This window comes from Myotis lucifugus, unplaced genomic scaffold (genome assembly GCF_000147115.1).
Source record: "Myotis lucifugus unplaced genomic scaffold, Myoluc2.0 scaffold_114, whole genome shotgun sequence".
Taxonomy (NCBI): Eukaryota; Metazoa; Chordata; class Mammalia; order Chiroptera; family Vespertilionidae; genus Myotis; species Myotis lucifugus.
In genome coordinates, this window is record NW_005871162.1 from 3,103,059 (window position 1) to 3,116,900 (window position 13,842).

Genomic DNA, 13,842 nt, shown 5'->3' on the forward strand with positions numbered 1-13,842 from the left:
GCAAGTTACTTAACTTTTGTGTTTTAGTTTCTTCATTTGTAAAATGGCAATAATAATAGTAACTGTCTCATAAGATTGTTGTGACTACTACATTAATAAACATAAGCATTCAACAAATGTTAGTTATTGTGATGATTACGCTTTAGGGCATAGGGATGGGTCCTGGATAAACATGGTATATTGACCATATGTGTTTATCGTTCTTCCCTTGTTCCCTCAGTAAAATGACAATAAAGAAAATAAAGATACTAATCCATTAAGTGAACAGGAGATGCTACATTAATGTATTTGAGTTTTCCAAAGAAAAGAAACATCTAAAAAGAAAGTCCCAAAACTTTGAGTGACAGAAAGCTATTAGAAGAGTGTGAGGTGACTTAATCAGACATGGGGGTGGATTACGAAGTACGAGTGGAGGGACTCACATGAGAATGAACTGATTTTGCCCTTAAGAAACAGAGGGTCTCAGTTCTTCCAGGCACCAAGTAGCATAAAAGGTAAAAACTGAGGGCTGTTTATAAATCAGTTCCTCTCTCTGTTATCCCCCCACACCCATCCAACAGTCAGATGCCCAGTAAAATCTATCAGGATTATTTCCAGGAGAAATGGAGCTACAGATGTTCTTAGACTTGAGCTACCTGGCACAGATCTGGGCAGAGATACAGCACAGGTGAAAAGAGGTTGAACTGACTAAAAGACTAGGGAAACATGAAGCCCTCATCCTTTTCCTTTCCTGTTTCCAAAAGGTTGGCAGACAGGCAAATACCACCATCCCCGATCTTTGAAAAAAACTCAACAGTCTTGGACAAGAGGAAAAAACCTCTAGATAGTGACCATGAAAAAGTTTGACCTCACCTTACTATTGAAGCCCACCAGTAACGAGCCCCATTATTGCACATGGAGATTTCAATGCACACAAATTTAAACGGGCAGCCAAGAATCATCAGGCATTTGAGTAAAACCTTATGAGAGACAGAGACCAAAACAAGCAGGCAGATAAAGGGAAATTTGGAAGGAACAGATTATGCGGGGGACAGAAGAAAACAAAACAAAATAAACCACAAAATAAACAAAAATGTTAATGTTAAATGAGAAGCTATTGCATTCATTAAAAAGAATAGGATGCTATGGAAAATTAAAATAATAAGATGGCTAAAATAAAGAACTCTATGGAAGGATTAGAAGACAAAGTGGAGGAAAGAGATGGACAATTATCAACAATGCTTTTGAGATTCTACCATTCAATAATAACTAAAATAGTCCTGTTAATTATAGTTTTAATGCTCAGAGAAATAAGTTATAGGCTCCTTTAAGGGAATGGTGAGTCCCTGGAAGAAATCTGTGGTAGTTAACTATTAGTAGCAGCAGGGACAAAGAAGAGGGCAATTAAGAAGACCACTGATACCTCCACCTGAAAAATAGCCAGAGCCAAACTATGATAGACAATGAGAACCACAATAAGTGGAGCATTTTATGTAACCCTTAACTGGAAATGATGCCAGCATTGTCATTCTGGTTACAGCTCTGCCATTAATTTCCAGTGCCACCTTTGGAAGATAATTTTCTGTCTTTGAGTCTCTGAGCATCCATTAGTGATATGAGAGCGAAAACCACTAGATGATCTCTAAGGACACTCTGTGGCTCAAAACGTTTATGAAGACGGTAACCAAGCATTGAGCAACAGGGCTGGACTTAAATTTCAAAACAACTGTAGGTACCTCAAAGACATGTTCTCCTTGGTAGGTAACTCTGTCTTGTACTGAGCTCTAGAGGGAACATCTATCACTTCTGCCTGCCCAGCAGTCCTGTTTTGGGGAATCCCAAAGTAGGTGGGATGCTACAGAAGCTTAAGGAGGGATGATGTAGGGAGCAATCTGACAACAGAACCAGCTTGGCCATTTGGATGCTCCAGGTATTGTGATATTTTGGGAGAGGATTGTACAAAAGAACAGATTATTTGAGGCAACTGCAGTGGGGAGGCAATAATGCCCACAATGTCAAAATAAGTGTCGAGGGACAATGGCATTGACATTGGGACTGGTCCTGGGACATGATCCTAGCTGTGTCCTGGTTCCCTTCGCTCCTCCCTATATTCTGAACCTGGTTCTTCAGCCTCGCCATTGATTTGACAAGCTATCCAATATTCGTTCATTTTCTGCTTACGTTAGTCAAAGTTGGTTTCTATTGTTTGCAACCAAGATAGACTGGTACAGCAATTATATATGTGATCTCAGTAAGAGGAATGGAACTGGTTTTCTAGACTTAAACTGAGACTAAAAGCAGTGAATATTCTGTCAGTATTTAGAGATGGAAATCTGACAGCCCATGGTATATACTAGAAAAACCTGATTGAGTTAGCCTTGTAATCCTACAGATTCCAACAACATCTAAGAATGCTGTGCCCAGGGAAGGCAAGGCTGAGTGAAGAGCATGAACTTTCAAGGACTACGGCCTGAGTGCGCTAGTGGCACTGCTTGGCTGAGGAAGAGAGTGACAAACTGGCAATCCGAAGTCTTGGCTGGAGGTGTAGAGTGAAGCACAAGGATTAAAAGGACTTAATGCTTAAGAAGTTGAAAACCAAATGGAGTTTGATCCTGCAGGTTGCCAAATTGTATCAGTTAAATGTATTTCCTTTTCACATAAACCTAGTGGTACTGTGATAAGGAAACAGAGGGGCCCTGAGAACTGAAGCGGGGATACATGACAAGGTTCAGAATACTCGCGGTGCTCTGAACCCAAAGCCATCACAGCAGACCCTAATTCCACGTCTGCTGAGGCATCTGAAAGATGGACTTTGCAAGAAGGACATAAACAGCCTCCTACCCCATCTCCACCACGCTTCAATGTCTCAACTTGTAAGTACAGTACAGTTCTACCCCAGGTTGTCCTGGAAGGGTCAAATCAAGATGGAATCTGGAAAAAAGAATTATATATTCCTTACAAGACACTATTATTCATTTGTGTTGCTTCTGAACGTGATGGGTTCAGGAGGAAAGACCACAATTTTAGAGGGGGCTAAGTTACACGGCTAAGGGTATGTTAATTCTAGATCCAATGTGCCAGTTTCAGAAACGGAGTTTTTTGGATGTTAGATGATAAATAGGCTTTTGACAGGGGCTCATTGGGACCCCAAAACCAACCCACTGTAATTTCCTAAGTCCATGGATGTATACTTCAAATACTGTGTTTAGCAACAGCACAGTTGCTATCTGGATAAATATTATCATGGTAGAAGGGGCCAAGTGAAAACCATTAGAGGAGTCCTGCTAACATGACAGAAAATCAAGAGCAATACTGCAGACCAGGGGACTTCCGCGGATTGGTGACACTATCAAAAACATATTCGGGGCAGTAATTCTTAGTACCTGCCCGTTTAAATTCTCTAGTACAATTGGATAGGTTATTAATAGATGGTAGTAAGCCACCTTAATCAAATGGCTAAAGTGCTTTTCCAGATTGGTCTCTTTACTGTAGCAAATCAGTACAATCCTGGCACCTCATACGCAGCTCTAAACTGACCAATGCTATTTTCTCCAAAAGCAATTTGCTTTCATCCAGGAGGGGCAGCAGCACAATTTGCCAAGTGGCCTTAGGGCAGAGGCTCAAACAGTGAACCAGCAGCAGCAGCAGCAGCAGCAGCAGCAGCAGCAGCAGCAGCATACCTGGGGAACTTGTTAGAAATGCAAATGCTCCATCCCACCCAGATGCAGGAATTCTGGGGGTGGGGTCAGGGATCTGTTTTAACAAATCCTTCAGATGATTCTGATGCACATCAAAGCTTGAGAAGCAATGCCTTAGAGCAGCGGTTCTCAACCTGTGGGTCGCAACCCCTTTGGGGGTCGAACGACCCTTTCACAGGGGTCGCCTAAGACCATCGGAAAACACATATGTAATTACATATTGTTTTGTGATTCATCACTATGCTTTCATTAGGTTCAGTTTGTAACAATGAAAAGACATTCTGCATATCAGATATTTACATTACAATTCATAACAGTAGCAAAATTATAGTTATGAAGTAGCAACGAAAATAATTTTATGGTTGGGTCACAACATGAGGAACTGTATTAAAGGGTCGCGGCATTAGGAAGGTTGAGAACCACTGCCTTAGAGGAACATCAGCTCTCCTGCTCTGTGCCTCAGTTTCATTGTCAGAGGCTCTAACCATATCACTGTTTGAAAGGACATTATACTGGCCCATTATACAGTCAAACCTCAATTCTTAACCATCTCCCATCTTGAATAATTCGGTTCTCAACCAAGCTGTTCACTGAAAAAATGTCTCGGCTGACAAACAACACTTCAGTTCTCCACCCGACAAGCCTCTCATGCTGGTACTTATATGATCAGTCCCACATCTCTCAGGTGAGTATGAATCAGTTTACCGCTAAACCTCACGTTGTTTTTTTGCTGCTTATTATTTTTTTAAAAATATATTTTATTGATTTTTTACAGAGAGGAAGGGACAGGGATAGAGAGTTAGAAACATCGATGAGAAACATTGATCAGCTGCCTCCTGCACGCCCCCCACTGGGGATGTGCCCGCAACCAAGGTACCTGCCCTTGACCAGAATCGAACCCGGAACCCCTCATTCCGCAGGCCGATGCTCTATCCACTGAACCAAACCGGTTCGGGCTTTGCTGCTTATTATTACTAAATACGCACAGTAAGTCCCTGTGGGTCCTACAAAGATTAGTGATAGCAGCAAAGTAAAAAGAAAAGTGAGGACAACGATAAAACTTAAAAAAGAAATAGTTGCTAAGTATAACAGAGCTGTTCATGTGTCTGATCTGGCTACCAAGTACAGCAAAACTGACAATCAGTACAATTTTAAAACATAAAGAGGTCATCAAGAGTGTTGATGTTGCTAAGGGTGTGAAACAATAATCATAAGCAATTGAGAAAGGTTAAAGCAGGGAATCATTTGGGGGTCTGGAGCAGATTAATTCAATATTATTTCTAATGGGGAAAAATGATTCAGTTTTTTAACATATCACTTCTTGAACAGCCTTTCGGAACAAATTAAGTTGAAGAACTGAGATTCCACTGTATTTAGGACATAGAGCTGATGAGGCCGTAGACATGTGCCAATGAGATTGACCCACATAAATAAAAGGGACCTTCCACCTTGGTTTTGCTAATACTTCCTGGTACAGACTGGATACAACTATGGGACACTTAGACCAATTAACCCAAACTACCTTTCATGAGTGGCGTGTTACCTAACTCATCTACTCATGACATCAGGTGTACTCAGATAGCATTCCTTCTTCAAGTGGCCTGCTCAGAATTAAAGCAGTGCGAGCACATTCCTCATACTCTTAGAATGACTACCTTAAAACACACCAACTAGTTCCCCCATACTGTGATAACATGATAACGGAAGGAACCATAATACGGGCCTGGGGTTTGTGGCAATGTAAGATCCTGAAAGAAAAGCTGGGTTAGAATTCTAATAGAGAGATCAAAAGAAGAAAGATATTTTGATGTTTTAAAAATATATAAAACTAAGCCTAAACAGAGTGGTTCTGCAGCGGTGTCTTGGCTGTGCCTTGCCTCCATTAGTGCAAAAGTCACAAGATATATAAACATTCCTCACTTTTCTGAAGCATGAATGAGAACCGCACTGGTACATGGAAGCAGCCACTTGACCAGTGAACAAGGCCAACTGACTACACGCATCTGATTCTCACTTCAGGATTTATGCTTTCTACTCATGGTGACATACACAGTAACTCTCAAGAAATATTAAAAGCTTATTTCTTACTTTAAAATGACACCAAAAAGAAAGATAATTTCTAGTGATGGAAATTAAAATAGAGAGAAAGTGACTGGGGAAAAAATAATGGATTTGCCTTAGGTAGACAACAGACTCATTAAGGATCTAAAGGGGTCCTTAAAGGTTTACACCTCACAGAACAAATACTGTTGAAGTGGTTACAAGGATAGTAAATCGTTTGAGAACATCAATGAGCTACTGTACAATAAAGTGGTAAAAACTCTGCCACTTATTTTCATGAATGTGACCAATCTCAGGCAAGTCAGCTTCTTTAACGAATGCAAAGCGGAGCCTGCAATGCAAGAGAATAAGAAACAAAAATTTGCATTATTTCCATGTTGGAAAGTTCCTATTTTTAAAATATTTCTTAGCAGAGAGCATTACAAATTTTTAATTATTTACCCAAAAGAGCTGTAATTTTTCTTTGGAAATTAGACAAATATACACAGGAACTGGTTGGCACTACCAAAAAAAAAAAATCTGTCCACTGAAGTGTCAATTTTTTCATTTAAAACTTGTATCTAGCAAAACTAATCCTGGGGAAGCTACACAGTCAGGTACACAATCAGTAAACAGTAATGAATGAATACATGAAAAATATACAAACGAGAGTAAGAAGGCTTCATTATCTACATGCCACAACCTCAAGAAAAGGAAAGAGTCACAACACAACAGCCGCCCCATGGCCTGAAAGAACCTCGTCCCTTTGTGGCCAGGTTCTCCTGAGGGTGTAACTAACAATGTCCTAGACCCAGAATATCAAGGGATGGCTCTGTAGGAACCTGGTGCCTATCAGCCTCCCAGAAGAAATTCCGTCCTCTGTTTACATACAGACCAACCCTGATTCTGCAGACTCAGAAATAGTCAATGTGCTTTCCGTACTACTGCAACACAATATCACAGAGGAAAGTATGCTTGTGGTTTCTACACTTAAAACACAACAGTAGCCACCACACACACAACTGACTTTTCAATACCTATTTCATTTTAAAGAACTCAATAGCTTACTTTCAGAATAGTTACCACCATTTTCAGAAAGCCTTCCCTGAAAAATAAATAGGTTAGTCACACTAAACATTGTCTTGCCTGTGTATGGGGATATAAAAGTAGAGAAGGAGGAAAGGAATGGGTCCACTAGACTCTTCTACAAGCAGAAAAATGAAAATGCTTAAAAACCACTGCCCAATGGAAATAGATTTTTTTGTAAGTTTGTGTACAGTTTTTCCCCCTGCACTAGAGGCCCGGTGCACAAAATTCACACCCTGGAGGCGGGGTGTCCCTCAGCCCGGCCTGCACCCTCTCGCAGTCCGGGATGTTGAGCATCTGCCCCCTGGTGGTCAGTGCATATCATAGCAACCAGTCATTCCACCATTATGGCTGCTTAGGCTTTTATTACATAGACTAGAGGCCCGGTGCACAAAATCATGCACGGGTAGGGTCCCTAGGCCTAGCCTGCAATCAGGGCCATCTTCTGCCCATTCGCCAGTCTCCAGGCCTGCCCCACCGCCGACACCCATCCCGGTTCCCCATGGTTCCCTGTTGGCCATCCGGCAATCAGAGCCTGTGGGCTGGGGGGAGGGATTGAGAGGTGGTCAATGCACCTCATAACGACTGGTCGATTGTTTATTCTGGTCGTGACGCCGTTATGGTCGCTGGCCTTTTATTATATAGGACTGCATAGAAACATTTTAGTAGTGCATATTAACAGGTGACAAGGAAAGGGGTTGTTTTTTTACCCCCTTTGGCTCACTTCCCTTTAGACTTTTCAAAAGTGGAATGACCACATGCTGTTCCAAACATAATACATAACTTTGCTTTTGCCTAGACCTCAATGAAGGCAATTCAAAAAGAAAAATAAATGTTCCTGTTTCCATTTTCCCTAGCTCAGCCTCAGCTCTCTTTGGATGAAATCAGTCTCTCAAGGGACATCAACCTAACAATTTCAGAAACAATGCTCTAGATATGAAACTAAAAGGAACACAATGGAAAACCAGCAGCCATTTGTTTTTCCACCTGGGAGAATTAGACTGTACAACATCCTTTTTAAGAAGCCAAGTTACTATTCAGAATTATAAATTAACTCTTTGTAATACAAATTAATTTAGCTTCAGTAAACAAAATAAGGGGAAAAAAACGATTTCAAGCAATCTCTGAAATAAAACTAAAAAAAACAGGATATCCCAGTGAGAGCCTTTTGTTTCTGATAAATTTGACTTAAAATTTATATGTAAAGTAAATAACACATAACTCAGGTAACATATTAACAAGAATGCATAATAATGTTTATTTATACATGCTATACATGTATAATCCTTATGGTACTTTCTAGTACTTTTAAGTACTTTAAAACAGGGTTCAGCAAACCATCAAACCATAGACTGTGGACCAAAAAAACTCTGTTTTTGTAAATAAAATTTTACTGAAATACATCTACACTCATTTGTTTACATATTGTCTATGGCTGCTTTCTACTATAGTTGCAGAGTTGAATAGCTGTGACAGAGACTGTATGGCTTGCAGAGCCAAAATATTTTTTATTATTTGGGTCTTTACGGAAAGTTTGCATTCCCTGCTCCAAACTAGTAGATCTCAAAATTTAACATCCATAAGAAACACCTGCACAGCTTGTTAAAAATACAGTTTCTTGGGCTCTATCTTCATAGATCATGATTCAGTAGGTTGGGATGGGGTCCATGAGCTTGCATTTCTAACAAGTTCACAGGTTGCTGGTCTATGAACTAAACTTTGAGAACCACTGTTCTAAACCATCTCATATAATCACAGACTTGCAATGACTATAACTACTATAAGGTCTATAAAACAGGATAGCCATCATACAAAATGAAAACTGAAGCATAAAGGAGTGAGATAGATCTCTAGAATTATATGAAATTCCTGAAAGCTAAGAGAGCCCAACATCGGATATTTCTTCAGCCCCTCATCCTAATATTGATTCCTAGTGAACACTGGAAATGCAGCAGGAACCAGGAGGAACCAAAGGCAGTTGGGCTGGAGGTGTAAAACCCATCTATTCTTTAGAAAAGCCATAAAACACTTTAAAAGTCAAGATAAATGCAGTTAATAACTTAATGGTTGTCTGGACTATAAATAAGTATTAAAATGCAATGTTTGGGAAAAAACATGACACATATAGTTTATAATACAATGGTCCAATCAAAAGATGAATTCCTTCACTCCATATAAATGCAAATGGTTAAAAATAAAATTTTTAAAATAAATTCTAAAACCTATGTGTCAAGCTAACATGGGAAAGAATACAGAAGATGTCAATTCATATATTTTATGAGAACTAGGCTCAGGCTGAAAGTGGATGATACACAAACCACTTAAAAATATTAGAATGTGTTTTACTTGACATTGCAGAAGATAAAGGTGGAAGGTAAAGATTTGGGGGAAAATTCTCTTTGCTGATTTATTAGAACAGGAAACACCACCTTTTTCTTTATTCAGGCTTTATTGAGCATCTACCATGCTCAGAGGCACTGTATTGGGCATTAGGGATAGAAATGAATAAATATCATCTCTACTCTCAACAAGCTTCAATCTAGTGAGAGAGCCATTTAAATAATTGCAACACAGCATGGTAAGTATGAGAACAATCGTATATATGGGGTGGGGCAAAATTAGGTTTACAGTTGTGAATATAGAGTTTATTCTTGTATTATTATTTATTAATTACTGCATTATTTTCCCTATGAACAACTGTAACCTTACCTTCCCCAACCTGTATTAAACATGATTAGAGTGTGAAGAGTGAGCTGATTAAATAAGTTTGGGAGAAAGGTGAAAGAAGGCTTCACTAAGCACAGCTATTGCTTTAATTCAGATCTGAGGAAACCGAGCAGGTGAAGAGAGGCAGTGGATACAATACTATGTACAAAGGTACAGAAGTGAACGAGAATAATGTGGATTTGAGTTCTACAAATAGGATAGTTTGGCTGAAGTAGAGAGTATACAATGGAAGGGACAAGATGGGAGACAAGAAGAGCCACACTAGAGTCAGGTCTTTATTTCTCCAGCTTCAGGAAAATAGTGAGGAATTTAACCCCAAAGTAGATTGTGTGAATTTACATTTTAGTAAAATCACTTTAGTACCACAGAGAGGAGTGACTGAAGGCTAAAGATTTTATTTTTAATCTAAAAATTCTAACTAGCCCTGATCGGTGTGACTCAGTTGATTGGAGTGTCATTCCATTACACCAAGAGGTGGTGGGTTCAGTTTCCAATCAGGCCATACGCCCAGATTGTGGGTTAGATCCCCGATAGGGGCTCATGCAGGAGGCAACTGACTGGTGTCTCTCTCTCTCTCTCTTCCTCTCTCTAAAATCAATTTTTTTAAAATATATTTTATTGATTTTTTACAGAGAGGAAGGGAGAGGTATAGAGAGTTAGAAACATCAATGAGAGAGAAACATCGATCAGCTGCCTCCTGCACACTCCACTGGGGATGTGCCCGCAACCAAGGTACATGCCCTTGACCAGAATCGAACCCAGGACCCTTCAGTCCGCAGGCCGACGCTCCATCCACTGAGCCAAACCGGTTAGGGCTAAAATCAATTTTTAAAAATTGGTTTACAGGTAAAAATTCTAGTAAGACTTTGTATTTAACACACAGATGAGAGGGGGGGGAAAGGTAGAGCCAAAGGTTTAAAAAAAATGCTTCCCAGTTTAATGTTTATCTAAATGAAATTTGCAAAGCAGCAGCAAAGAATAATTAACATATCATATTCTGAATCTTAGAAAATATTTTATTTTTTATTATGACCAAGGGTTAAAAAAAGGTTAAAGATGCCATTATGGTCCATGTTGACAGAGAAGACAGTGTCATATAGTGCTCAGACCTTGAACACTATAACTTCTTTGGGCTTCAGTTTCTTCACCTACACAATGAAGGATTCAGTTGTTCTTAACCTGGCCTATAACCAGAAGTATATCTCAATATAATTGTTTCCCTTTGTAACCCTACTCATTTTATTTAAATTTTAAAACTTCTCTTATTCTGAGAGGGGATCAAAAGCACAAAAGAGGTTAAGAAACTCTGCATGATATCTACGGTTAACTTACAACTTTCAAATTATAGAATTTTGGAAATTCAATACAGGAACTAAAAGAGAATGCCACTGGCTGAGGACAAACAAGGATGAGCAATAAGAAAGGTACAGTACCATGGACCGAAAAAGTCATACATAGGGATTTAAAGTCAGACTCAGGTTGACAGTTTGCCTTCCCATTTCCCTTTCTTTGTCGGCTTAAGTTAATGCTGTATGGTTTTCTTCTTTTATGTCCTAAACCCACTGAAGTATGATTTGTGTAATAGAATTTAATAGCAAAGACTATAAGGAAGCTTAGTGCACAAGGGAAGATTATATAATGAAGATATCCTCAAATAAAGGAAGTAAGAACAAAACATGCCTTCTTGATAATGTCCAGACACAAAATTACCTGGAAAAGAAGCTAGGTAAGTAAAATAAACAAACAAACAACACTTTTCTATTTTTTACTGCAAAAATAATTGATTTTAAAAGGATGTGTAGAACAGAAGCTAATTCTTATTATCTTAGAATTACAGGTATTTATTATTATTAGCAGGATGCTTCTCTCCCTTAGGAATTCTAAATGGTCTATATTTATATGGCTGATGGTTAGCATTCAAACTTAAAATGTATGTAGCTACTACACAGAAAGAGAGCCAGGTTTTTAAAAATTTTAAGAACTTTATAAGGCATGAGTTACAAAACATGTACTCTCAGCAGAGAAACTGTGAATGAATGACACAACTATTCCTTGAAGGTGTCCCCACTACACACTTTACTTTAATCAGATTAAACCATCAAAATAGTTCTGATTAATCAATGAAAGTCTCACTGCATCATTTGCTCAGTGTTTAAAATCACATCTCGCACTGGTGGAAAGACCACTGAAAGACTGCAATAGTACAACCTGTAATGCCCATGTAAAGCACATCGACGTTGGTATTTAACAGCCCTCCTATTTCAGACCTGAGTCTACAATGAGGTAGTGCAACAACTATTCAACTAACCAACAATGGAAGACTTTTGAAGCTGTAAAATCAAGTTTGGTCAGTTTTTAAAGTCGTGTCTACTTTAAAATTATAGGGGTTTCATCCCTTAGCAACAATGTAAGGGGAAAAGAAGCGCTTACCATCCTTGGAAAGTTTTTCTGGAGAAAAACTACAGGAACATTTGTCGTCTTTCCTTCATGAGACTTATCAACCTAACAGATCTGTACGGGAGGGTAGGTCCCTGTCTGTATAGGTACCTCTTGCTTCCCACACCTCCGCAGCAACCTGCATATCTCTAAGCCAAAGGCAGGGAACTGAGGCACCTCAGGCGATCTTTAGCATCACTCTGCTCCGCCCCTGACATGTGGTTTCTTTTAAAAAGTATCTTACAAAGAATATTTCAGTGCCTTAAAAAAGCCACTTTTTCTTTTTTTTAGCAAAACACTATCTACAGCCCCAAAATCTTCCAATTATCGATCTGCTTCAGAAAACGGCGCCACGTGAACATTACAACTACCTATGAAAATATATGTACTCTAAGCCCTGATACACCAAGGGTGCGGGTTCAATCACCAGTCAGGGCACGTACAAGAATCAACCAATGAATGCATAAGTGAGTAGAACAACACATCGATCTCTCTCTCTAAAATCAATAAATTAAAAATAACAGTAAAAAAAAAAAAGGAAAATATATGTAGTCCAGACAATATAGATTGCATATTCAATGAATTAGGAAAAATTCAGAATTCACATTATTAGCGGAACTACCATAACTGATTCGGAAAAGCAAAACATTTGCCGGGTGCAAGACATTTCTAAATCATTCATAACTCTACTTTACATCAAACGAACCCCATCTTAAGCAAGTCCCCAAAACAGGGCCACGAATGTACACAAAACATATATTGTAGCGTAATTAAATCTTCAAAAGGATTTCTTCCAACTATGACTTGTATACAACTGAAAGAATCCCTTATTGTCTTTAAAAAAAAAAAAGTCACAGTCATAGTTTATTCCAGGACAGAGCAATAAACTACTTTCCTATAAAGGTACAAAGAACGACCCACCTCCATTTTCACAGCAGCAGTGCTCTGATCATAATGGCCCATCAGGTTGGGGAAAAACGTCATGTTGTAGGCCATCTTCGTGCACCTGGGGACCGTCACCGGCTCACAGGTGAAAAGGCTGTGGCCTCGCACGAGGGGCAGGAAAACGCAGAGCCACAGCATCGTACCCATTCCCATCCTCTTCAGATCCCTGCTTCCACCACCTGGCTGGGGCTCATCGCTCTTCTCGTGCTCCGATTTCCGTCCGAAGATGAAACGTTCAAATGTCTCACTTCATTATTTGACCATGTTGGAAGCAGCTCCTCTCCTGGAAATGAGTTCCGAGTCAATTACTACAAAAACAAAACAAACAAAACGAGAGGGAGTATCAGGGACATCTGTCATACACTCAAATGCCGACGTCCAAGTGCAGACAGAGCGAAGGTTCTCCCCGAGGGCAGGAAGGCACCGACCACTGGGAAAACCACGGAAAATTCCGTCCTTTACAGACACTCGCCACCAGCACCCGCGGAGGAAATCGCTTCTCCAAGGAACCGCGACCACACGCGGTCTGTGCTGCTGGGAACACGGGTGCGCGGGGGGCGAGTGAGATGGAGAAGAAAGTAACGCGGGGCGTCGGGATGCCTTACAAAGGACGCACAGAACAACAATGAAGTCCAAGGGGTTTTAATCCAAGGGCCCCGCTGGACATCTCACTACGAGAGAACTGGGTCCCCGGACAATCTTGAAGCCCGAAGGGGGTTTCACCTTCTCCCAAGGCTCCAAGGGCCCGTCTCGGGGCAGGGTTCCGGGGAGCCGATCCCTTCCTGTCTGAGAAAGGGGAGACCTGCAGGACCCCCACCGACAGCCGGGGGAGCGGGGTTCCCCCCGACAGGGAAGTAGGCCGACCTGGCCCCGGAGGGCGACGGCGCCTCCGTGGGAGGGCGGCTCCGGGCGCTGACTCACCCATGGCCGC

General features: G+C 40.4%; 1 protein-coding gene across 4 annotated transcripts in view; it reads right to left on the reverse strand.

The window, feature by feature from the left end:
* The window catches only part of FZD6 (frizzled class receptor 6), a 35,168-nt gene extending 21,380 nt beyond the window's left edge, over positions 1 to 13,788 (reverse strand). For all 4 annotated transcript variants that reach the window (XR_002830402.1, XM_023757785.1, XM_023757784.1 and 1 more), the window contains exons 1-2: positions 13,635 to 13,788; positions 12,888 to 13,219 (exon numbers count right to left, since the gene is read on the reverse strand). Coding sequence is in view for 3 of the 4 variants with exons in the window: in XM_023757785.1 (XP_023613553.1) it covers positions 12,888 to 13,064 (177 nt within the window). In the remaining variant the exon portion in view is untranslated. The remainder of the gene's footprint in view (positions 1 to 12,887; positions 13,220 to 13,634) is intronic.
* Positions 13,789 to 13,842: the final 54 nt, after the last annotated feature.